Source organism: Camellia sinensis, chromosome 11 (assembly GCF_055761805.1).
Source record: "Camellia sinensis isolate YWXY chromosome 11, ASM5576180v1, whole genome shotgun sequence".
In the NCBI taxonomy this organism is placed as follows: Eukaryota; Viridiplantae; Streptophyta; class Magnoliopsida; order Ericales; family Theaceae; genus Camellia; species Camellia sinensis.
Genome location: NC_138971.1, coordinates 170,882,662 through 170,907,620, shown reverse-complemented (window position 1 = coordinate 170,907,620; position 24,959 = coordinate 170,882,662). Strand labels below are relative to the sequence as shown.

The 24,959-nt window shown below is 32.6% G+C and overlaps 1 protein-coding gene across 5 annotated transcripts; it reads left to right on the top strand.

Moving 5' to 3' along the window:
* The first annotated feature begins 6,304 nt into the window (after positions 1-6,304).
* On the top strand, positions 6,305-17,504 carry LOC114297750 (uncharacterized). Of its 5 annotated transcripts, none has more exons than XM_082896130.1 (13): positions 6,306-6,444; positions 9,442-9,511; positions 11,215-11,364; positions 11,806-11,871; positions 12,049-12,193; positions 12,341-12,405; positions 12,502-12,567; positions 14,649-14,685; positions 14,836-14,893; positions 15,072-15,182; positions 15,349-15,416; positions 16,706-16,772; positions 17,017-17,504. In XM_082896130.1, the coding sequence occupies exons 3-8, from the start codon at positions 11,233-11,235 to the stop codon at positions 14,670-14,672; spliced, it is 498 nt and encodes a 165-aa protein (XP_082752256.1). In that variant the 5' UTR covers positions 6,306-6,444; positions 9,442-9,511; positions 11,215-11,232; the 3' UTR covers positions 14,673-14,685; positions 14,836-14,893; positions 15,072-15,182; positions 15,349-15,416; positions 16,706-16,772; positions 17,017-17,504. The 5 variants fall into 5 exon arrangements, with proteins under 5 accessions (XP_082752254.1, XP_082752257.1, XP_082752256.1 ...); XM_082896129.1 differs by lacking the exon at positions 6,306-6,444 and adding an exon at positions 8,649-8,780; XM_082896128.1 differs by lacking the exon at positions 9,442-9,511 and having other exon boundaries at positions 6,305-6,444.
* The last annotated feature ends 7,455 nt before the right edge of the window (positions 17,505-24,959 follow it).

Below are 24,959 nucleotides of genomic sequence, written 5' to 3'. Positions count from 1 at the left end.
CATGGACTTTACATCTCATGCTAATTATGATGTCTGTACCTTGTCAGTTTCTCTATCTTATTACCTGACTAAACACATGTTTCTATGCAAGATAAAGTTGCAAAACATCGGTTATCTAGGCATCCCCAGATTCATCCGACTATGCTTATATGTTCTCTAAATTTTTTCAGAGACAACCCTTTGGTCATAGGGTCAGTCGCCATATCTTCTTAGGGTATATAATTGACTTTAATTTCACATCTCTCCACTATGTCCTGAATATAGTGGTAACTTACATCAATATGTTTTCCCTTAGAACTATTTGTTCCACTTTTTATTAATGAGATGGCGGAGTGATTGTCACAAAATATATTAACCGGTCTGGCAGGTATACCTAATTGTAAACTGCCAACCAAACGTTTTATTCATACCGCATTACTCATGGCTGTGCTGCAAGCTATATATTCAGCTTCCATAGTGTACTTTGCAATACAACTCTGTTTCTTACTTAACCAAGAAACTGTTGTTCCACCAAACAAGAATACATGACCACTAGTAGATTTTCTATCATCTACATCTCCTGCAAAATCCGCGTCAGTGTATCCTTTTATGTCTAGATCACACAAACCAAAACATAACTTCAAATTTTTAGTGCTTTTTAAATATCTGAATATTCGTTTGACTGCTTGCCAATGTTCCTTACCGGGATTGGATTGAAGCCTACTTACCAATCCGATTGCCTGACAGATGTCAGGTCTTGTGCTTGTCAAAGCATATATTAGGCTGCCTATTGCCTGAGCATACGGGACAATTCTCATTTTCTCAACATCAGACTTAGTTTAAGGACTCATACTTTTACTAAGACTTTGTCCTTTGCAAACATGTGTGCTTAAAGAATTACAGTTATCCATATTAAACCTTTTGAGCACTTTATCTAGATATTTCTCTTGGTCTAGATATAATAATTTTGAATTTCTATCTCTTAAAATTCTAATTTCTATAACATAGATTGCAAGATCCGTGTCTTTAATTTCCAATCTAGATGCCAATAAAGTTTTGGTTTTTATAATCATATTTGGACAATTTCCTGTTAACAATATGTCATCCATGTATAAAGACAATATTGCTAACTTGTCATCATTTTTCCAAATATAAACACAGTGATCCAATGGACTCACAACACAGCCTATTTCTAAAATGGCTTGGTGGAGTTTCAAGTACCATTGTATTGAAGATTGTTTAAGGCCATACAGAGATTTCTTTAACTTGTAGATTTTATCTTCGTTGCCTTGGTTATGGAAACCATTAGGTTGTATCATATAAATTTCCTCTTTTAATTCTCTATTGAGAAAAACTGTTTTAACATCTAATTGATGCAATTTTAAATCCATCTTGGCTACTATCGCCGTTAGAATCCTTATTGAGGCAAATTTTGCAACAAGAGAAGTATCTACAAAGTTTTTTTCCAGATTGTTGAGTGAATCCTTTGGCAAATAGAAAAAAGTTTGAACAAAATCAAGCAATGGATAAGAGTAATAATTAAAACAATTTTTTAAAACAAACCCATCAAAGAGGATGTAAGTATTCACATAAATATAAAAGTACAATTATTGTTTTTTGTATTTTTTTAAAATAAATCCAATATTCAACCTATTTTTCGTTATTATTGTTTGGATTTTCATAATCGAACAATTTCACTTTGTTCTGCAATATACAACCGAACAAGGCGAATTTGTTCGGTTATAAAAATTCAAAGAATAATGACGAAAAGCATGCTAAATATTCGTCATCTTCCTTTTCCATCCTACTTCGTCGGTACTGGGTTTCTTGATCGTATTCCATGTATATATGTGAACAAAAGAAAGGTTTTTCAAAAGTAATTTAAAATTTTTAATTTATTTTATTTGGGTGTACCTCAAAAGGATAATTTGGAGAGAAAAAAAATAGGGTATACTAGGAATAAATTATAACCCTAAATAATTTAATAAGATGTACTAAAAAATTGGATTCACTTAAACATTTTTTTGAATATAAATCAATGTGTTTGGTTTCAATTTTCTAGAAATTGAATTTTTTATTTTTTGTATTTTTTGTTTTTAGTGAATATTTTTTAAATTTTAAGCATTTTTTTACTTTTTTAGATGCACCTTACTTAGATGTATATAAATAGTAAAATATTTGTGAAAAAATATTTTAAAAAATTAATAAATATACAAAAATATGAAAAATGTTTTGAATTTTTGTATCTTTTTTTTTTAAATTTTTTTTTGGTATTTAGTGTATTTTTTTAAAAAAATTCACAATTATTATACGATTTTTTTAAAAAAAATTGCCAAAAATATTAAAAAAAATTCAATGAAAACAAAAAATACGAAAAATGAAAAATTAAAATTTTCTAAAAAATAAATTTTGAAAATTAAAGCCAAACAAAGTGAGTAGAATCTCCCTTCGCCCAAAACACTCTATTAGTGTTGGTTCAACATTCAATATTCTAGATGGACTGTTTGGAAACTTTATTATTTTAGTTGATTTTTTTGGCTATTTGACTATTTTAACTTGGTTAAAAAAATTATGTTTGAAATGATAGTTGACTTTGTTTGTTTGTTTGTGTTTTTTTTTTTTTGTAATTGGTTTAATAATTGTGAGAGAAAAAAGTAAAATTATTGTAATTTAAATATGACATTTTATCTTATTGACTATTTAACCAAAAAAAAAAATCAAATGCCAAACAGGGCTAATAAGATAATAATTCAATAACAAATATATATATATAATAATTATGTACATGTGACGCAGATATGAAATGTGCAATTCTGCTACAAAAATTGTTAGGTCACATCCATCGTACCCTAAAATTTAAGGATAAATTATCAATAGGTTTATCTTTAGAATTTATTATCTTTTAAATTTTATTGATAAATTTATGAACTGATAAATTAATCAATTTTCTTGCTGTTATAAATAAATTAGCAGTGATAAATTTATCAGTTAGGACATATAAGTAAATAAGTCTAATTAATATGACCGATTAATAAGTGTTCCTAAATTTAAAAAGTTCATATATGAAAAAAAAGGCCTTAAAAATAAATTTTTATATGTCAATTTTTTATTTATCACAAATTCAATTATGTAATTATGTTATTATAAATAAATTTTAAATTTCAAGTTATAAGCCTTTATCACTTCACTTGTGCCAGCCCAGCTTCTAACTGCGACCAGCCCCACAACCACCTAGCTCTTCCTCCCCTAAAACCTAACCCTTTTGTGCACAAAAAATGAGATAGAAGTGGAAGATGAGTAGAAAAGATGAAAATTTTCATTTAATCAAATTTAAAGAAAATATTTATAAATTAATGAAAAACTTTGTTATATTAAAGTCAAATACAATTTTTTTTTTCATGAAATTGATATTTATTTTTGAAGTTATCACTGATTTATTATTTTCTTAAGAAAAAAGGCTATGAAGAAGTGGGGTTACCGAAGGAGAGATGGGGGTAATGGGGATGGCTGGAAAGGGCTACTAGCGGTGAGGTTGTGGGGGAGAGTGTTGGTCGAATAGAGTGATAGTTGGAATGGGAGGTGGGTTTGGGTTAGACTTTTGAGAGGTTAGGAATAAAGATAAAATTGAAATTTATTGTTAAGATAAAATTGTAATAAAAAATTGAGAATTTTTTTTTAAAGTCCCTAATATTAAGATTTTATAAGATAAAAGACAAATAATATTTTCGTAGTAGTTAAGGTCTCTCAATATTTTCATAAAGAATATTCTATTCAGAGAAATTTTGCCCGACTCAGAGAAATTTTAATCTTTACAAAAATTTCTATGTGAAAATTGAAATTTCTTTGAGTCGATACCGAAATTTCTTTGAGATAAATTTTCTTTATGAAAATATTAAGGAACATTAACTAATTAAAAAAAAATCTTAGACCTCTCCTACTACACAAAGTTAGAGAGGGATGTTTTACTTAATTTTCTCAAAAAAACTAGAAGAAATTAGAGATCTAAAGAAAAAATGCGACACTATTAACAACGCTCTATATTAAATAATACAATTTTTTCATAGAATAATCGAGCTGTTTTTGGATAAATTTTTTATATTTGTTTCAATGTTTGCTTTGCTTTGTTTGTTTGTTTGTTTGTCTTTTTTTTTTTATAATCTTTTTTGGCATTTTCTTAGTTTGGTAAAACAGAAGACGTATTTTTGTATATAAATATTCAAAATTCATTTTAACTTGTTGTTTCATACTCATATTAAATTGAGTTTTATTCATTTTTTACTTAAATGAAAAAAGATTTAATTTAAATATTGACTCAAACATCTAACAGTTTGGTAAATAACACTAAGATTTTTTTATAAAAAATATGAAAAAAATTATAGACTATTTGATGTTGAGATTTTAAAAATGTTTTTTAATTTTTTTTGTTTTTAGTGAAATTTTTAAATATTTAAAAAAAATTTGTTTCTTAACTTATATGGACTTAAAAAATAAAATATTTGTAAAGAAATATTAAAAAAATATATATTTAGTGATTTTTTAAAACTATGTTCGTATAATTTTTTTTTTACTTTTTAGGTATATTTAAATTAAATAAATTTTAAAAGTAAAAAAAAATACAGAAAATAGTTCAGAAAGCCACCAAATTATGTAATAACGCAACAATTAATTTTCAAAGAGAATAAAAGTTTACCATTAGAATTTTTATTGAAATATTTACTTAAATTAGTGCATAAAAACTTCAATCATGATTGGAGGATATAATTTACGTGTATTATAGAACTTTTTTTTAAAAAAAATCAAACTATTTTAACTTAATTTGTTATTTTTTTTTGGATTAAAACTCATTTAAAATTGACTTGAATAATAAACATACTAAACTTTTATATTTTTTAAACCTGTTAAGTTTTAATTGTTTGGAAAATTTTAAATAAATTATATTTTATTTCAATTTTTTTTGTTTTTAGTGATTTTTTTATTTAAAATTATGTTAATTTTTTATTTTTCTGGTCTACCTTGTCCATATGAATCTAAAGGTAAAATTATTAGTTTTTAAAATCAAAATCTACACTGATAAAAGTTCTTATAAACCAATCAAATATAACAATCAATTAAAAATCACAATAATAGACATAAATACAAAAAAATAAAATAAAAATTTAGAACAATTGTTTGGCCTTCTTCTACCAGACGATAGCTTTGAGAGCATTCCAATTTGCTTGACATTTCTAGTCAACGTCTCCACGTTAGCAAAGAACCCTTCTCGCCTGTACAGCATCAACAACCGCCTCCTCCAATCTCTCTCCTGCGCCACCGTCACTCCTCCTCCGGCCACCGTCGGCTTCACTCTTTCGGAGACGCAGTAGGTTCCTGCCGGAACTCCGTCGAGCTCATCTCTGCCGAAAATAGGGAAAATCTCATCGGCAGAGGTGGGGAACTCTTCATCTTCATCTTCGTTGTTCTTCCTTTCTTCTTCTTCTTGGACCCCTGGCATCTGATCAGTCTCAGTCTCAGTCTCGTGCTTTTTAATTCTTATCTGCTCTTCCAAATTACTGTTCTGGTTCCGTAGAGAGTCCACCTCCCATTTCAGGTCCTTCACCTGTAACAGAATATCCTCTTTCTCTTGGAGCATCTTCCTATTTTTTTCTGACAACTCTGCGATTGTTTCTTCCAATTCTCTGACTCTGTTCTTTGCACCTTGAAACGCGTTCAGAATTTCATGAACACGGCTCTCAAAGTAGCCGTAGTTTTTCTCAATCGTGCTGAGATTCTCCATCAGTAACTTCACTTCATCTCCTTTCTGGGTACGCAGAGAATCCAGCTCAAGTTCTAAACCCCTCATTCGAGCTGATGTTTCACTCTTATGGATCTCATGCATCTCGGTGTGACTCGCAAGTTCTCTTTTTCTCTCACCCAATTTCTCCCTCAGCTGGCTACATTCGGTGACAAGTTCTTGTAAAAGCTTTGAATTCTCACCATTCAACGTCTCAGCTTCCATCTTTAAATCACTGATCATCTTTTCTGCTTTCTTCTCTTCAGTAGTTTCTGTCAACTCCCTTTTCAAATCAGCCACTTGAAGTTCTTGCTTAATGTCATCTGTCACCTTCTGAAACTCATTTTGCAATTTTCCATTTTTACTGCCCTTTTCGTTTGAAGAACAAGCTGAATCCGAGTCCAAGCCGGAGGAAGAAAAAGAATAATAATAATCTGTATTCCCATCTTTTTCATCCTCAACTAATGCCTTCTCCACCGACTTCCCGCCGTAGCTGCCAAAAATGGATAGAAGAAACCGAGAAAATTTTGAGGGTTTTTTAATAATGGATCATGGTGGTTGTTGAGAAAAAACAACTTGCTGAGCCATTGTAATTCTTCGGAAAAAGGACAGAAGACAGAGATGTAGTTCTTGGGAAAAAAGACAGAAGGAAGACAGAGATGTAGAGATGTAGGGAGTGGCTTTTATCATGAAAGGTAGTTCATTTTTTTCCATATTCTTGCTTTGGTAGGTTCTTTTTTCCATACAAAATTGGGGTGTCAAATGGAAAGTATTGACATTTTCGTTCCATCTTCATTTCCTTAACTCTCTCTCTCTGAGTGTGTGTGTACGGGTGTGTGTGTGTAGAACATTTCTAAAATTGCAAAGTAAGCTGAGACATTTCATTCTATTGTGTTATTGTGTTGAAAATAAATTAAAATAAAATTGCTGATTTGCATTGATAGTGGACACAGATAAGGTAGGATTTGTTGAATAGACCGTTCATCTTTTAATGCTTGCCTAGTAGATCATCCATGTAAGAAATTAGTGTTAATAGAAGGGCAATTTTTTTTTTTTTTTTGTTGTTGTGGATAATTTCATGAAATGTGAGAGTTTTGGTGATTTGGAGAGTTATTGATTTGTTTGATTTGAACATTATGTGGGATTAGTACATGGGTTTTGTGATCAGAAATTGCAATTTATGTTTGAATGCTGATATTGGCAAATTTTTTTTTTTTTTTTTTCAAATTCAGTTCTCTAATTCAACATAAACAATATTTTGAAAGAGCTATATTTCAGCTACTATAAGGGTAACTTTTTTGGTCTTTATATGAGGGTACGCTACCGCTACACATCAAGAAAAGCACTCAGAAAATGAAATGTATAAACTAGATACATTTTGATTGTAATCCACACCACCCAACGTTAAATTTATATCATGCAATATATTAGCACTTTTTTTGTAGAGAGGACATATCATTTTTTGTAGGACGAGCATTCAAAATATACGAACTTCAATGTTAAAACTACGAGAAGTGAGCTAATTAGTATATATCTTATGGGTGATGCTATGGTACATTTAGATGTACCATACATTTAGTTATGAACTTATATGATTTTATGTCATAATCAATACCATATTAGTCATAACCGCTATCATATTACTCATAACTTAGTTATATTCAGTTATTTATTTATACCATATTATCTCATAATCAGGTCACAACTAAATTATTTAAATAATTTAACTCTCAAATAGGCAACCGGTGTAGCTAGTTACAAGGGGGGAACAAAATTGAATTAGTCGTGTTTGGCCCTCTTGTTGGCTCTTCTCCTCCCTCTTCTCTTCCGCCATAGCCGAAGCTTCCGAGGACCACCAGCCTCGTTAGCGATCCGGGCTTCAGCCATGTCGACATCTTCTTCACAAGCTCTCACTCTTTGGACGTCTCCAACATGGGTTTGTGAGCAAAGACCTAGTCATCGTCTTTTCCCTTCCCTTCCGTCGAATCGAATTTTTCCGAGAACTCTTTTTCATAGTTCAGGTTTGTTGCTAACTCTAAGCTTCATCTAAATGTGCCATTGGTGCTCTGATTTCAAAACCCTAACCCTTATTGAATATCTGTTATTAATTTTTTTCATTAGTCAAAATTAATATCTATAGCCACCCAAGATAGTTGTGCCATTGGGGCTTTGATTTCAAAACCGTAACCGTAAAGAATGAATATCTGATATTTGTTCTCATTCAAAATTAACATCGGTTCTTAGTCATATTCACATTCCTTTAATTGCTTTCACTTTGCTTTGGCATTGTATATCCACTATTTTTTTTCTTATTTTTGTACCCAAAGCGAAAAATCTAAACGAGGTTTTTATTTTTATTTTGACATTGTAAATTTTTCTATATAAAAAAAAATTCTTTGCTTGTAAGTTACAAAATTACTTTGTTAAGTTTTTATTAATAAATATATATTTTTTAAAGTTTGGCATATCCAATTTTTTATTAGATACATGTAAAGTAAAAAATCTAGACAAATAAAACAAACACTTATTTTAACTAAGTAATGTGTAAAAGAAAATTTATAGTAAAATAATATAAGCTAATTGGTGTGAATATCATAAACGGGTAACGTTTGCCAAGGGATTCCTTGCTCAGATTCATATCATAAATGGGTAACGTTTGCCTGTTTTTTAGATGATTCAGTCAGATATGATTTTAACTAGACTTTTGGAATACATGCATGTAACACACAAAGGCCTCTTTCTGCCTTCACCATTTTTTGAAAGAACAAGGGATAAAGAAAACAAACCAAAGCCTCTTCGTGGGACAGAGACACTTCAGAAGGGAAGGCAAGTAATATGTCAAGGAGGGACTGGAATAGTTTCCACCCCTCTTTTAGAGTCCAAAATTATTTTTCGTTACTTATTAACTGCCCTGCCTTATTAAACAAAGTTGTGTTAACTAATATATAGTCCCATGGTCTACTTATGAGAGTATCTAATTCCCAAAAAGCAAAGAGGGCTGAAGATTTGCATTTACAGATGGAAATTTATGGTGAGAATTGCAACCATTTTTTGGTTCCTTTTATTTATTGTTTATTTTCTTTCTCCAGGTAGAACATGATATATGATAGTGTTTAGGCTCAGACCCTGCTTGATATAATTATCGCAAGGATTGGTAGGATCTGTTCAAGTATATTTTATTGTTTGTTAACCTTCCTTTATTGGAGCCATTCCACTTTCTATAATGTGGAGATCTGAGGTTCAATACATGGATACTAATTTTATACACAGACTGGAAGTCGAACTCTATTTCTTCTTGATTGATGCAGTCCAATATTATTTGAAGTGGGATTCTTCTACTTCAGGCTAATGGAAACATCCATTTTGTTTCACCGGAATGTTACATGGTTTTGCATGAGACACAACCTTAACCATGTGGTGCATAATTGTTTTGTTAAAAAAAGGAAAAAAAGAAAAATAAAAATAAACATGTCTTGCAAAATGTGATGTAGGCAACACATATTTTAGTAGTTGATAAGGGTTACCCTCTCTTAAGCATTGAGTGAGACTTAATGCAAAGAAAGTATCAAGCTGATTTTCTGACTGTTACAATTGGTGATGGATATTAAATGTTGTCTCTTTCCTATGCAATCTATACAAGTTTAGGTATCACACAGTTGTCTGATCTACTTGTGAATGACTGTTTTCTATAGTTCAGAATCAAGACATACGAACCAGTTATGTTCTATCAGCCAGTGTGATGCAAATTCTCTTTTGAGTGAGGTAATATAATAGGTCATATTCACATTTTTGCTTCGATATCTCAGGTATTACTTAACATGCCTAGATGTGCATATGATTTTATCCAACATATAACATGATTTATGTTGGAAGTGGAATAGCCTGGGTCTTGGAGAAGTTGCAAGATTGAAACAAATTTTGTCGTTCTTTGAACTGTATCTTCTGAATCTGAACCCTATTCTGGAACATGCTTATGTCTGTATCATTATATTTTTCTATTATTTGCTTCCTTTTTTCCTATGATGTCTTGCAAACTTTTTGCAAAACTCATGGTGTAGCAACATTTGATATAACTTGTTCTTTTCTTGTTAGCTCGACACGTAATTCAATGTAACATACTTTTGACATCACTATTTGCACGACAAGATAGGCATATCACTTTTTCCTCACAGAACCATAATTTCTTCATATTCATGCACATTGTTAGTGGCCCTCCCTCTTTAAAAGTTGTGGGTTTTTAGATTTTTCAATGGAGAAGAAAGAGATTGGAGATAGGTGGAGGAAATGGATCAGGGACTTTCTTTCTTCTTCGAATCTTTCAGTAGTAGTTAATGGAAGTGGGGATTTGTTTAGAGCCACTAGGGGCTTAGACAAGGGGTTACCGTATCCCTATTTATTTTTACATTAGTGGTTGATGCTTTGAACTGATTGGTTGATAGGCAAAAGGTGGGTTTGGTGGATGGCTTTTTGATATGTAGGGATAATGTTTCCATGTTCCACTTTTAGTTTTCAGATGATAACATTATCTTTTGGTGAGGAAGTTAAAATGGTTTATTTGCCTTCCTTGTTAAGAGTGTTTGAGTTGGTTACGGGGCTTAAGGAGAATTTGGACAAAAGTACCATTGTGAGGATTAATTTCCGCAAAGAAAGTTTATAGGGATTGGTTTGCTGGTATGGTTGTCTCATTGAGTCTTTACCCTTGAAGTATTTGAGGCTTCCTTTGGGGGTAATCCTAGGTCTAGTGTTTTTCTGGGCTCTAGTGATGGATAAGATTGGCAAGAGACAATATGGTTGGGTTGGGAATAAAGAAGCATAAGCTTGCATCTGAATGCATTTTTAAAGTGGAACACCAAAATGAAGATCATTATGCAGTTTTCAAAAAGTCTCCAAGTACCAGAATTAGTGTTAGCCACTATTGCACTGGCATCAACATTCAGCATATTTGAAATTCCATGAGGGTTTTTTTCCTCTTTTATAATATCTCATCGATAGTGCAATGATACAATACTTCAAATTTTTCTTTCTTATTTTGGTGCATATAGTGTTAACGTATGTTGTATAAGAGACTTCCTACTATTAACAAGTGTATGGTATGTTTGTTGACGTGACAACATGCATCAGAAAATGGTTTCAATGCATGCAAAATGCTCACTTTTTTTTTTTGAAATGTTAGAAAATTATGAAGAAAGGAAAATCATTGGTTCTGTGTTTCCACTACGAAGTCTGTAGTTTTTTTTACTTTTGTTCTTTTATTTTTATTTTTTGTGTGTGGTAAATATCATATAAGAGATTGATGACTGTAAATAGTTTACTTGTGTACACATTATATCTCCTTCTCTAAAGGGTAATTTCCACTAGCCTTTCTTGAGGGTCAGTCAGCAACTGTAAATAGTTTCTTTTACATTCATCTTTCAGCAATACAATCAGTTATTGGGACAATTTATTTTTATTTCTGTCTTCTGCAGATTTCGGGGGCATCTTTAATGCCTGAATCAGCCCACATTGCTAAGCCAGCTGCCTCGTGGCTTGATGACTTTCTTGTATGGATGTCACCCGAGGCTTTTGGTTGCTGTTGGAAATTTGTAGATGGCAGTTATTGTCCCCCTGATGACCAGGTTGGTGATATACCATGCTTTTCATATGGATAATTAGTGGGAATGGTTGCTGTCTAGATCGATGTCTGGAAATGCTCACTGTTTTTTCTTTTCTTAGTCGAAGTCCTTAATTGTTAATTAAAGTTTTTATTAATATGCCCTCTCTCTCTGTCTGTCTCAAGTATCATCCATATTAATGTATGGTCCAATAGTTTATTGTATCTTGTATTTTTGAAAGGGGGAAAAAAATAAAAGAAGAAAAAAGCTACAATTTTGAATGATTTTTGAGATGTTAATGTGTTATATTTCTTAAAGAACCAGCTGGTATGGCGTTCATTTTGATATTGTGAATCCTTGATTTGATGGTTTTGAATGTTTTCAAATGTAAAATGACCTTTGTTTGTCGTTACTCAAGTATGATGCATCATCCGATAACAGACTTGGCCATTTTTCTTTCTTTAGCCTTCTTATTGTTCACCTGATGAAGATTCTTGTGACTTTGATGGCGTTTGCAAGGATTGTACAACTGTAAGATCCCACTGCTTTATGTATTTGAAAACACATCCCAGTGTCCTTCTGTCAGTACTTTGTACTTTGTAGGGCTGAATGTACTTATGGGTGGGCTATCTTGTAATTAATTTACAACTTACAACTTATGAAATGCAAAAGGAGTTATCTAAAACTAACATTGTGCAATTGTTCCAGTGCTTCCTTCACTCGGATCTGGATAATGGTCGTCCATCTACAGCTCAGTTCAAGGAGAAGCTGCCATGGTTCCTCAATGCACTGCCCTCTGCTGACTGTGCAAAGGGTGGCCATGGGGCTTACACAAGCAGTGTGGATCTGAATGGTCTGTTCTGCTGCTTACACATATATATCTTGTCGTAATGTAATCAATCCAAAGAAATGTACTATGATGTAGTGCTGAAATATATCAGAACTTCCCTTTGGCTTGTATTATCAAATGAATTATTAACAGCTTTTACCCTGCTGTCAGGTTATGAGAGTGGTGTTATACGAGCCTCTGAGTTTCGTACTTACCACACACCACTAAGGAAACAGGTACAGAAGGATCTTTTTAGTGGATTGATACTTCTGCTACTTTGCTTAACTTCACTCAGAGAATATTCCTCCTGATCTGCTTGTCCTTTTCTACAGGATGATTTTGTTAATTCAATGCATGCTGCACGAGAGTTTAGCTCAAGGGTTTCTGATTCTTTGAAGGTTCACAAATTTAACTTGCAGTTTTGTCCTGGAATATTCTTTTGCTGTTATAGTTGCATATGAATATGGTTTGGGGTATTGGCTTTCAGTGAAAGTACTTATTTGACAAATGTATAAAGTTATGGGTGTTCTTTTCCTCTATGAGATATAGACCATCTGCAATTATATGTCTACAGAACATAGAAAGTGACAAATCTACACTTGCCAAAGATGTTAATTTATTTGTTGGACTGTATTGGTTTTTCATATCGGAAGTGCTTCTCATTTCTTTGGTTTTTCTCTTCCCTTGTGTGCAGTCTATCCTTAGTATCAAAAGTATTCTAAGCAAATTATTTGAGACTTTCAATCAATTCCTTGACTATGATTAATCTTTAACTGAGTTTCTGGAAATACATGTCAAACAAGATTCTAGACTAGGTGTTTGCTCATGTTATTTATTCAGTTGTGGTTAAAGCTTCATCAATTATACACTGCATAGAGACAATTTGTATTATTCTCTTACAAGTCAGGTTTTGATTGAGATCCATTCTTGAGACAGTAACCAATTAATGCCATAACTCACGTAAGACATTTTTTGAAGAATAATTCCGGCTCACTTATGATGCAACATTAATTGCATTTTCCTGGTCAGTTAGTTATGCAAGTGGGCTAATATTCCAAAATGTAACAAAATAAGTTGTTTGTAGGAAGTCCTCGTAACTTCTAATAAAATGTGTAATTTATGAACAATTTCTCTTGTTCATCTCTTGTTGCATTGGCAATTTCGCTGTCTAATAATTTGAGCTCTTCTTATCTTCTGAAATCAATGTTCCCTTCTTTCATTCTTGTTTGGAGTTATCTGCAATGCAAGTACTTTATTTTTCTTTTTATGCTTGAAGGCTCACAATGGTGATGAATTCTTTCCATTTTTATTCAATATATTCACACAAGTTATTTGGAAGTGTACCCTTGCACCATGCATTTGGTTGACCCATTCATGGCCTGATCATTTAGATAATTCTTTATTGCATTTCCATTCATGGCCTAGTCGGTTAGATATTCTTTATGGTATTATTGACACATTCAATTTAAGTGGTAGTGCCAAGGAGAAGAGTAAATAAACAATCAACCCTCAAGATTATAGTAATTGATTTTTCAAATGACTTGGGGCTGGGGCTGAGGCTGTATGCATGAAGCAATTTATGTGTCTAAACAATATTTCTTTTTCTGGTGTGTGGCGTATGCTCACTTTATTGAAGCTTAGTGAGGCCCCTTCCAAACCTTTATCCCCCCAAAAAATTGTCTTTTGCTTTGAGTCTACTCCCTTGAACTCTTATCAATAGTTTTTTCTTCTTTTTTACTTGGGATATGGAATCTGACATAGGCAGACAGTATGTTCAGGTCTTTTACATCTTATTCTAAGCCTATGCTCTTGTCATGAAGTTGTGTCTTTAACGCATTGCCTGTACTTACCTGATGCAAATCGAGATCTTTCTGTATTCGGTGTTCTATATTTTTTTTGAACAATATCTGGATATATGGGAGACAGCTGTGATCAACATCGCTATAGCACTTGGTTGGTATTCAAACTCTACACTACAATGATGTACATTTGCAGAGCCCTTTCACTCCGTGTGACAAAGATTGGAGTTTCCAATTATGTGATGTTATTGTCCTGGTGGTTGCTAGTAATTCCATTAAATTCTTTCATTTTACTGCTATCTCTGCTTGAATTGTTGTTTCATGCTGCTTTCAAGTTGTTCTGTATGATATGATCAAGTCATCTTTGTGGTGGTTAGAAGCCTCCATTAGTAAAGGCAATATTTATTTCTTCTGTGAAACATAATTGAAAATTTTGTTCGTTTGTACGCAAGTCTTAGGACTTCAGAATGTGTAGCTAGTATTCTGATTGAAGGTGCTATTTTTTGCCGGGATTTTCTGTTCATTTATCTAATTCCAGATGTTAGAGATACACATGTATTTTATTACCTTCTAATTGTGACTAACATCATTTAACAATATATTATGTATTTGTTTCGTTTCATGCCATTGGAAGCATTATTTTGAGCAATTATTGACTATCTAATTTCTTGATTTGATAGGTGCTGCATTTCTTGTTTGCCTAGTTATCACCTCCAGGTTTGCTTTCTCTTCTAGCCCTTAGTTCAGTGTTGAGCCATATTTCTGCCTTCGTGAGAGATAAAAAAATTCCTCTTGGATGGTTAATATTTTCTTTGTTGAATTTAATAATCTTTACTTCTATTATTTTTCCTTGCCTGTTAAATGCAGTTTATGGAGTTCAGCTATCATTGTTCTTGTCCTGGCCATGATTGCTGTGGATCTTTTGGTAAATCTTCTCTCTTGACAAAACATATATTGCGCTTCTTCTAAAACATTTATAACATTCTTGTTATGTATTTAGTTCATATTAATTGTTCATCGTTTAGTATGACTTATATATTGGCTACACAATTTGTCCAAAGAAAAAAAGTGAAACCGAAATTTTCTTGTTAAAAACTCTGCAGGGTGTGATGGCAATTCTGGATATCCAACTGAATGCTGTTTCTATGGTGAACCTCATAACGTCAATAGGGATTGCTGTTGAGTTCTGTGTGCACATATGAAATGCCTTCTCTGTCAGTATTCAATTGCACTTTTTATTTTGTTTCAAGGATTTGTAGTAGTGATTACTTCTTGTCTTATTGAAGGAGGCAGTAGCTGTTGTTTGGCGTAGAGCCAATTCAACAGGACTTGCTAGGAAAACCAATTGTTCTGTTGACAACATTTCTGCTCTTAACACAGGTAAGCCATGGAGATAGGAGCCAACGAACAAAGGAGGCTCTGCGTACGATGGGATCTTCTGTCTTCAGGTTTATTACTATTAATTACCTTGATATGTGAGAGACGTTCTGTAAGCATGTTGAAATTTCTGAGCAATACTTAGCTGAAAAGTGATAATATGAAAGTCAGATGCGAGTATATCTGACAGAAATGCAGAATGCAGAAGTTAGACTGATAAAATGCATAAATATGTGTTGTGTTATTTGCAGAATGTAGAAGTTAGACTGATAAAATGCATAAATATGTTGTGTTAGGAATTGATATACCTAACTAGGATCGGTGAGACACAGGACACAAACAGGAATAAAAGCAAGAATCTAATCAAGCACATAAGAACACAAAAATTTACGTGGTTCACCCCAAATAAGGGCTACATCCACAGTTGTTTCGGTTTTTACTATGATCAGAAATTTTACAAGATATATATAGATATATATATATATATAGAGAGAGAGAGAGAGAGGAAGAGAGTTGTTCCCCCTTAACTATAAATACATAAAAATTATGGCAACATGTCACAAGTGCGGAAATACCAGCATACCCTTACTCTAAAGTACCCTTGATCCACGGTCGAGTTGTAGTGTCCAGTACTTCTTAGGATCCCACACTACCCCAACATGTTCTTCTGAGGTGCTAGAGTTCTCTTACCTGTATTATTCCATTGTCTTTGGGATTAATCCTTGTAAATTTGAAGGACAATCCGTTAAGTGTATTTTAAGTTTAACTAATGTGAACTTTTGGCTAGGGATGGCAACATGGCTGCCTATTAACTGCATGTGGTTGATTTTTCTGTTGTTTAGGAAGAGTAAATTCATTCCACCTGCATCAAGTTTCATACTTAAAGCTAAAATTTTTCATCCTGGGTCTTACTTTGCGGAAACAAAAACTGGTTTCCCTAACATAGCTGATACCGAATGACCACCATGCCTACAGAAATTAAACTATTCGTCTTTAGCATTGTTGGAGAATCTTCTTGCTAACTATTTGTCCCGGAGTCATTTTTGTTCTTGTTTCCTGTCCACACAACTGTTTATGAACATAGCCCTCAGTAACTTGGTTGCAACTTGCAAATTTATGAGTTTGGTATGGACAAACACTTCCTAATTTTCCACGTTACGGAAAATAGACAAAAGCTACAGCAGTCAAATTTCCTTTTTTTTTCCCCTCACCAGTATTGGGAATTACATTTGGAACCTTTCTCTAGCTTCTATCGTGGTGTGCTGGTGCATGGTGGATGGGCTTGGAGTTGATTTATCACGACATTGTTATTTGACTACTGCTTTTTCTTCATTTTTCTTTCCTGTTTTGTGTTTTGCAGTGGAATTACACTCACAAAGCTAGTCGGAGTCATTGTCCTTTATTTCGCAAAATCAGAGATTTTTGTGGTATAATGATCCATCCCTCTGACTTTCAGTTTTGTTTGCTTGTCAGTTTAGAGGTTTTTGTGGTATAATGATCCATCCCTCTGACTAATGTGATAGAAGATTTTCCTTAAATAAAAGTACATGATCACATGGGGCTTCAAGTGGCATTTTCCACCACATATGTGCCCTGTCATGTAAATGACCATTCTGTAATGCAAAATATTGGACTACTAACCATATATAGGTTTGTGTTTGTGGATTGTAGGTGGTATTGAGTATGTTTGGTCCACCATCGAGAAGTGTGCCCATTGAAAGAGAGCAAGAACTTGAGACTTCCACTTTGTCACACTTGACTGATTGACCAAATGCATTTGAAAGTTGGGTGGTTTTATGATGTAAAATTATGCAAGCAAGAAATGAAAACAAAATGACGGCAAGATGGAAAACAAACAAATAAGGAGAAAGAGGGAAAGGAAGAAAGGACATGCATGCACAATGAGTTAAGAACATGTAATTGCTTTCTACCCAAATTAATAGTGCATATATTTTGGTCAATGCTTATGGTGTCAAAGTTTCTGTTATCTTCACATTTGTTGTCAGGATCCTACCATTTCTTTCCTTGTCACTATGTTGTGTCAACAGTTGGCCCAAACATTAGTAGGTTGGTTTTGGGTTGGATCTATATCTAAATTTGTATAATAATGTATTATTATGTCATGTGATACCATGTAGCTGCCAAAGTAGCAATTTTGATGGACATAGGTTTTTCAGAGCAAACTAGGAAACATTGGAGACCAAGTGGTGAAAACAAAAAAAAAAAACATTTTGTTGCCAAAGAGAAAATGTTTAAACTTAACGGGTACAAAGTAAAATTTATCCAACAAATAATTCTTACAAATTTTCATGATACTATTATGTTAAAGTATTTTCAACCAAACTTTCAAATTTAGAGATGTGGATGTTGGTGTTTTTATTCTCCAATTCTTTCGCATCAAATGCATTATTCGTCCATACAAATGCATGCAATATAAGGCACAAAACATGCCTCTTTAATCGCCCTTTGTATATTGTTTTGTTGAGCTTTGAGCTTACATAAATCTTCTGTCCTTTTTTTTTTTTGATTTTTGATTTTTGATGATGAAAGTATAACCTATAATGAAAATAGGATAGTTGCCTCTTAATAAATCTTTACATCTGGCGAGACAAGAGATGAAATGACAATTCAATCCACCGGTGCATGTTAGGACTACCGTTGATAGTACTCTGAACTCTAAACAAAAACCATGAACTTCCCAAAACAAATGCTGTTCAACTAAATATCAAAATGGAACAGGACAAGAATTGCATCACGACATCCTTTAATATCCATAAAATCTGAAAATATTTCACAGAAGAATTACTTAAATGTGTATGTACATCAGCGCACTAGCACACAGAGAGAGAGAGAGAGTGGGCATGTTTGCCTGGTAAAGAAAAAGCACACAGAGAGAGAGAGAGAGTGGGCATGTTTGCCTGGTAAAGAAAAAGCCTTTGTCCACCAAGTTCGCCTCTTACCATGGAAGTGTGTACTTCCTTATTCACACAGCCAAAAATGGAATTGAAAGTGCCAACACATCTTTTGTCTTTTATGAGACACTGGTCCAAATAGATAACTTTTACATGCCCAACTGAATCTTTGATTAAATTTCAAAATAGGTGTACTGACTATGTGCCAGGGTTCCCTAAAAGTCGCTCCACAGCAGCATGAACATTTCCTGAGGTGGCACGTGGTGCCCTAATATTCTCTTGGGTATCAAAGAAACCCATTTCTTGAAGCTGTGACAGTTGAGTAGCATAAAGCTCTTCTGGAGGCACTATGAAAAACAAAGACATATTTGCTTTCAACAAAGGGCCAAAAGGCAAGCTTATCAGAAAAACTTTACATAGAAATGCGATGAAGTTCTTACCATCAGGTGTATTTGGAAGATTTAAGCCACCAGCTCCGAGTCCACCAAACACATTCATCAACAACTCCAGTCCCATATTGTTTTGTGTTCCTGAAATTTGCAGCAATATTAATGGAAGCTTGCATTGAAAGGAAATATGGACAGGCATATCAAAAGAAATCAATTTTCAATAAGTTGCTCAGATACCTGGAGTCCCACCAGTCTGAGCTGTTTCTCTGCCAAAAAAAAGCACGGAATAAGCAACACGGATAACAGAAGATGTCAAAAGATTGTAGGAATACCATGCATCACTAGCATTAATGCCAACAAGAACCAGAGTTAATCACAGGACATGTTTGATACAAACTAATCAATCCATTGTTTTTACCTAGTGCTACCCTTTTCATTTAAATCTAAATATTCTCCTGTTTTAAATTAAGCTCAAAGTGGTAAAAATGTCAACAAATGCATGCAAGCGAACACAAAAACAAAAACACAGATACGAACAGACATTGAAATAAAAACACGATTAGACCCCCTAGTAGTTTGTATGCTCATTGCACACCCTGCATACTTAATGCACTTGTAACCCAGCTATGAGAAACCCCAGAGGAAAATAACAGCTCTAGAAACCACCTACATGTGTTGCTAAAAAAAAAATGTCCTATCCAACACACTATTGTTCATCTTGAACTGTGGTTTCTGAAGAATTAAACAAAAATCTTCAGTCAGAATAGTTAACATTGAACACACGTCGTGATCACCCTATAACAACAAAACAATGTGCAATAAGTATATGCACTCAATGATCCAATAAGGGTTGGTCAATTGAGTCATTAACACATGATATTTTGCTAAAAATTAAAAAGAAAAAGAAGAAAGAACATAGAAGTGGAAAAAAGAAAAATGTGCTACCAACTGAAAGTTGCAAGCCATGATCAATGCCTATATCCATAAATTGTTCTTTATGATGCTTCCTGGGATACCCTACCCAAGTGAGAAACCAATAACTAGCCAGCCAAACTCCCACCACCTGGAGGTATTGACATCAACTTAAATAATCAAAATGTCTAGAAGGACCCCATTGGAAGGTCAATCCGTTGTCTTCCCCCCCCCCCCCAAGAATCAGGTTCTCAAATCTTCAACTACAATATACAGTCAATGCATGAAATCAGTTACAGAAAAGACCAACCCTTTGATGTGTGTATACATGTTTGTGCATATATATATTTGCTACTTTCAATTATACACACACACCACCAAAAAAAAAAAAAAAACTATCATTTGTCTGACTGAAGATTAATAAAATTGATTTATAGAAATCTACCAATCAAAACAAAGGAAAGGAAAGAAAATAATCAAAATGGTTCATTCATACTAGTAGAGATCAGAAAAACAAGGGAGGAACAAAATGGTTTCTCTTTGACTTGAATGTGTGTTCTCATGCTTGTAATCTAATTTTTTTCGGTGAAATTAATCAAGTATACAAATGGTAAGCCAAGTGTAAAACTTGTTAAAGTCTTAAAAAAATTCATTACCTAAACTAACTGATGTCAAAAATCCATATCGAACAAGACTTCTTTTTTACTCAACTCATTCTGTTTCTCACCTAGTTAACTATATGAACAATTTAATAAAATTGAATAGATTGGGAAAAGAAGAAAAAATTCTCTCACCCACTCCTCATTATTCTAACAAAGTATTCATAACTGTAAGGAAGCAGTTCATTTGTGATATTCAAATGGACAATATGACCTGCAACATTAGGAACCAACCAACCAATACAAGAAATTTTTTTTTCTTTCCAAACAGAAGGCATTAACATATTAACCCCCCAAAAATTTTTTTTAGAAAAACAAATATACCTTAGAAGCTCCAATCTATAAATTTCTGCCATCTATCTTTTAAACACCATCTAACAAACCTTAAAATTCAAACCAAATTTTTATTTCTACAGTTAAAAAGAAACAAATGCAACACCATGTTCTAAAGCTCCAATCTATAACCACTATATTGCTTTAGCAGAAACTCATTAGCACCAAGTTTCAATACCAACTTAGCCTTAAAACCAGCCATTATATTTCACAAATTTCTTTGATGAAAAATAATTTATCCTCTAGACTAAACAGCATGACTCAACTGAACTGGAGAGGAGACATATCCGCATCCTTATGTCATTCACATCTTTGCCCAAGGAGCTATGATTTATTGCATGCAGCTGGACTCTTTTCTATTGAATGACTTTGTCCATGGTTTTTCATGCATATTTCAAGTAAACCAACATTGCCAGAAATTTCATAAAGAAATGAAGTAGCTAGCAATAAGAAAAATTTTAAACCAGGATGGACATGAGAAAGTTGCCCATAATTCGTAAAAATTAGAGAAAAAATTGTATGGAGGATAGCTCTAATGCACACTACTCCTTTTAAGAGTACAGAATCTCAAAGCAAATGAAAATGGCAAAACTCAAAGACAAAACTTGTTATCTAAAACCCATAAATTATTTAAATCACATTTGGTATTTTCTGCCGAGAGTGACAGGTGCCAAAGAGGAACAATTAGATAAGATGCTTTATTGGACACTGTCAATAAGTCCATACTCAAATTTGTCATATGAAACTCTTGAAAGGGCCACAAACTACTTTGACCAAAACAAAATTAGCAAAAAAAAAAGTCAAAACAGAAAAGGCATAGTCAACAGTGCTTTGAAATCTATGACCAACAATTTAATTCAAAAAAATAGGCATTTGTCTAACCTACAGTCATTATAGTCATTCAAGCTTTACCTGATAGAGGCAACAACAATGATCAAATTGAGAAAGAATACACACATACATATAGAGAGAGAGGGGCGAAACTTGCTAAAGGGTGATGTCCATCATAAATAAAAGTTTTCCCCACACACACACACACACACAAGTAAATCAACAACAAATTGTAGAATAGGTAATAATTTGAAAACAAAAAAACAGAAACAAAAGCAAATTTGAGTTCAACCAAAAATGAATTCAATCTTTCTCTTGTGACATCATCTCCCTCTAAAAAAATGACAGTACACCCGCAAGTATCCTACTATCAATTAAAATAAACAAACAAAATAAAAGCACAACTGCCAGTGCCCTGCTATCAATTCAAAGCAAATAAATTCAAAAAAACAGAAGCAATTAGCCTACTATCAATTAACATGAAACAAATAAATAAAATAGCACACCCGTCAGTGCCCTGCTATCAACTAAAATAAACAAATACATAAAAAAAGACAGCACAAATAAATAAAATAGCACACTAGCTAGTACCCTGCTAGGCTGCTATCAATTAAAATAAACAAATAAATAAAAAAAGACAGCACAAACAAATAAAATAGCACACCTGCCAATGCCTTGTTATCAACTAAAATAAACAAATAAATAAAAAAAGACATATTAATTAAAAGCAAATAAATTAAAAAACACACCTGCTAATGCAACCGCTAGAGAGGAAGGGATGGAGGAGGTATAGCTTTACTTCTACGTTAAGATGGAGAAATTGAGGACCTATGACAAACAAAAACAGAACATTGAAATAGAGTTAGTAAAAAAGACAATACGTAAGGAAATTAATGATTGTGGGGAGAAAAGAAAGAATCTATGTACTAAAAATATTATTTTGCACATCTTTTGACATTAACAAACTGCATAAACAATAATAGAGATGAAAGTCTACTACCTTTGTTCAAAGTCTCAATAACCATTACATAAATAAACACTTAAACAAATGTTCCACAACCAACCGTTTGACCACTTCAACAAAAAATTAAATAAAAATATATACAAAAAAGAAATTATTTGATTGGATGAACTATTGGATTATTTGATAGATCATAACTTGGTTAATTTCCTGGTAGTTTCCTGTGTTAAAGGTGAAGTTATGTAGCTTCTAAATGGATGGACTATTGGATTATTTTTTTTGAAAACTTTGTATCCGGCCTATTGAACTATTGGACTACTGGATTTGGATTATTTTTATTGGATTTTCTGATCTTGATAGAACTTTTATGTTGTGTTTGGATCATGGATAAAAGTAGAAATTTGAAAAGGAAATGGAAAAATGTGGGTGAAATGTCAATGAACTATAATTACATTCAACACACCTTTTCCCTTTCCTTTTCCCTTTCCATTTCCAAATCCCTAGCTAAATCCATGATCCAAACATAACATTAAGGAAATATGATGGTTTCAACGTTATAGAAAGCAAAGCACATTCACATAATTTTATTCTTCTTTTGTGCTAGTTTATTATTTTCCAAAAAAATTCAAAATATAATAAAAATGTGGGAGTGTATTTTCCAAATGATTTGAGCCAACATCAATCCATATGTTATACTTACATGAAGTTATATATCATAAAGTGAGTAATTATAAATGACAACAACTATGGCTTTGATTATAATTCTTGCTTAACATAAATTATTTTTACGTAGAAAAGTTCATAGAATTTGAATGTTTGATATAGATTTAGTTTGATGTGATGTGAACCACACCCTATATCAATGAAGATCATTGATGATGCTAATAGTGACAGCTATTAGGACATATTGGTAGTTTACCCTTTTATTTGTTGCTGGATTCAATGTGATGATAATGAAAGCATTTTATTTTATTTTTACTTAAATTACTTCATTTTTGACACATGGTGGCATAGGCAGCATCAGAGCTAATTCGAAGTTCTGCTAAGCCAATTCTCGAACAATATAGATCAGTTATCTTATCATCTCTCAAGTTTTCAAAGTTGACTCTTGGTACTGTGGCTGCACAATTCACAGGTTTGTTTGATTTCTGTTTGATCTTTGATGAGGAAGTTTAACTAATTTTTAACTAGTTAAATAAGGAAGTTTAACTAATTTTTATCCCAATGCTTTCATAGATTTTGGAAAGAATTGTACTTCTCAATTTACAATTACATTCTTCTGAGAAAATCAAATGAGAAAAGAATGGCCTATCAGATTGGATTGGTCTAAAGTTATTGCACATTAGCAAGCCAGAATTCACTCCACAACTTCTGTTTCTTTAATCTTCAAAAATATATATATATATATATTTTATTTTTCACTTTATGGAATTATTATAGCCAGAGGTAGAGCCAATCATCTTCAAGAATAGACACAAGAATTGAAAGAAATAATTTAAATTTATTTGGACCATCAATTTTATTTTATTTTTAATCTTTTTTAAGTTATTGATAGAAAATTGTTGATCTTTTTAGGGGTTCCAATTATTGAAAGCGATGCTAAGGGAATCACGATGGAATTGAAAATGCAATGGGATGGAAAGTATCATACTTGATGCTAGAGTCGGCATTGGATTACCTATACAGGTGATCTTCAACTTATATCAATAAAACTTTTTCCTAGTAGCAAAACTATCACAAAACTACTCTGAAATTTATTTTATTTGCACTTTTTATTTATTTATTTATTTTTTGTGTATATAGTACTTCTAATACTTATTTTATAGATAATCAATGTGTTCTCTTTCACTCTCTCTGAAGAATAATAGGTGACTAAAAAATTTGATAACATGATATAAAGTAAAGAATGTTCGGTTATTGGAATTTTACCATAAGATGCCACTTTAATATTTTTTCGTATATATTTTCATCTAGGTCAAAATATTGGATTCATGGGAGTTTTCAGATTAATTTTCAAACCACTAGTTGACAAGTTTCCATATTTTGGGGCTGTTTGTTATTCTTTGATGGAAAAGGTGGGTACTTTGTATCTTTGTCACTCTTTGAACTTATTAGTCTAGTTTCCAACATTTTGGAAGTCATCTTCATGATAAATCATGCAAATTTGTGCAAATATTCATATATTTATCATGTCATCATAAACAGAATTATATAAAATTTTGAAAAATTACTATGCACTTGATTTTTGATACTACAATTCCCCCTATGATTCTACCACAGAAAAACATGGACTTTACACTCAAATTGATACACCCAGTTTAGTAGTTAAATAAGTTACACTCAAATGGACTTGTAATAAAGCTGAAAAATAGCAATAATATGGATAAAACTTTACTGCTATTTCAATATATTGACTAAATTTAGGCAAACATTGCATGATTATTTCTAAACCAAAATCAAACAACAAACACAACCAAAAAATAAAAGGAAAAAATACATCGAACTCCAGATGTATGCAAGAACAATCAGACTCGGGTTTGTGAAGTTCTCTCTGAATAGCAACATTGACTCTTTAGGCAATTCAAAACACTTAAAGGTCAGTAAAAATATAAACAGT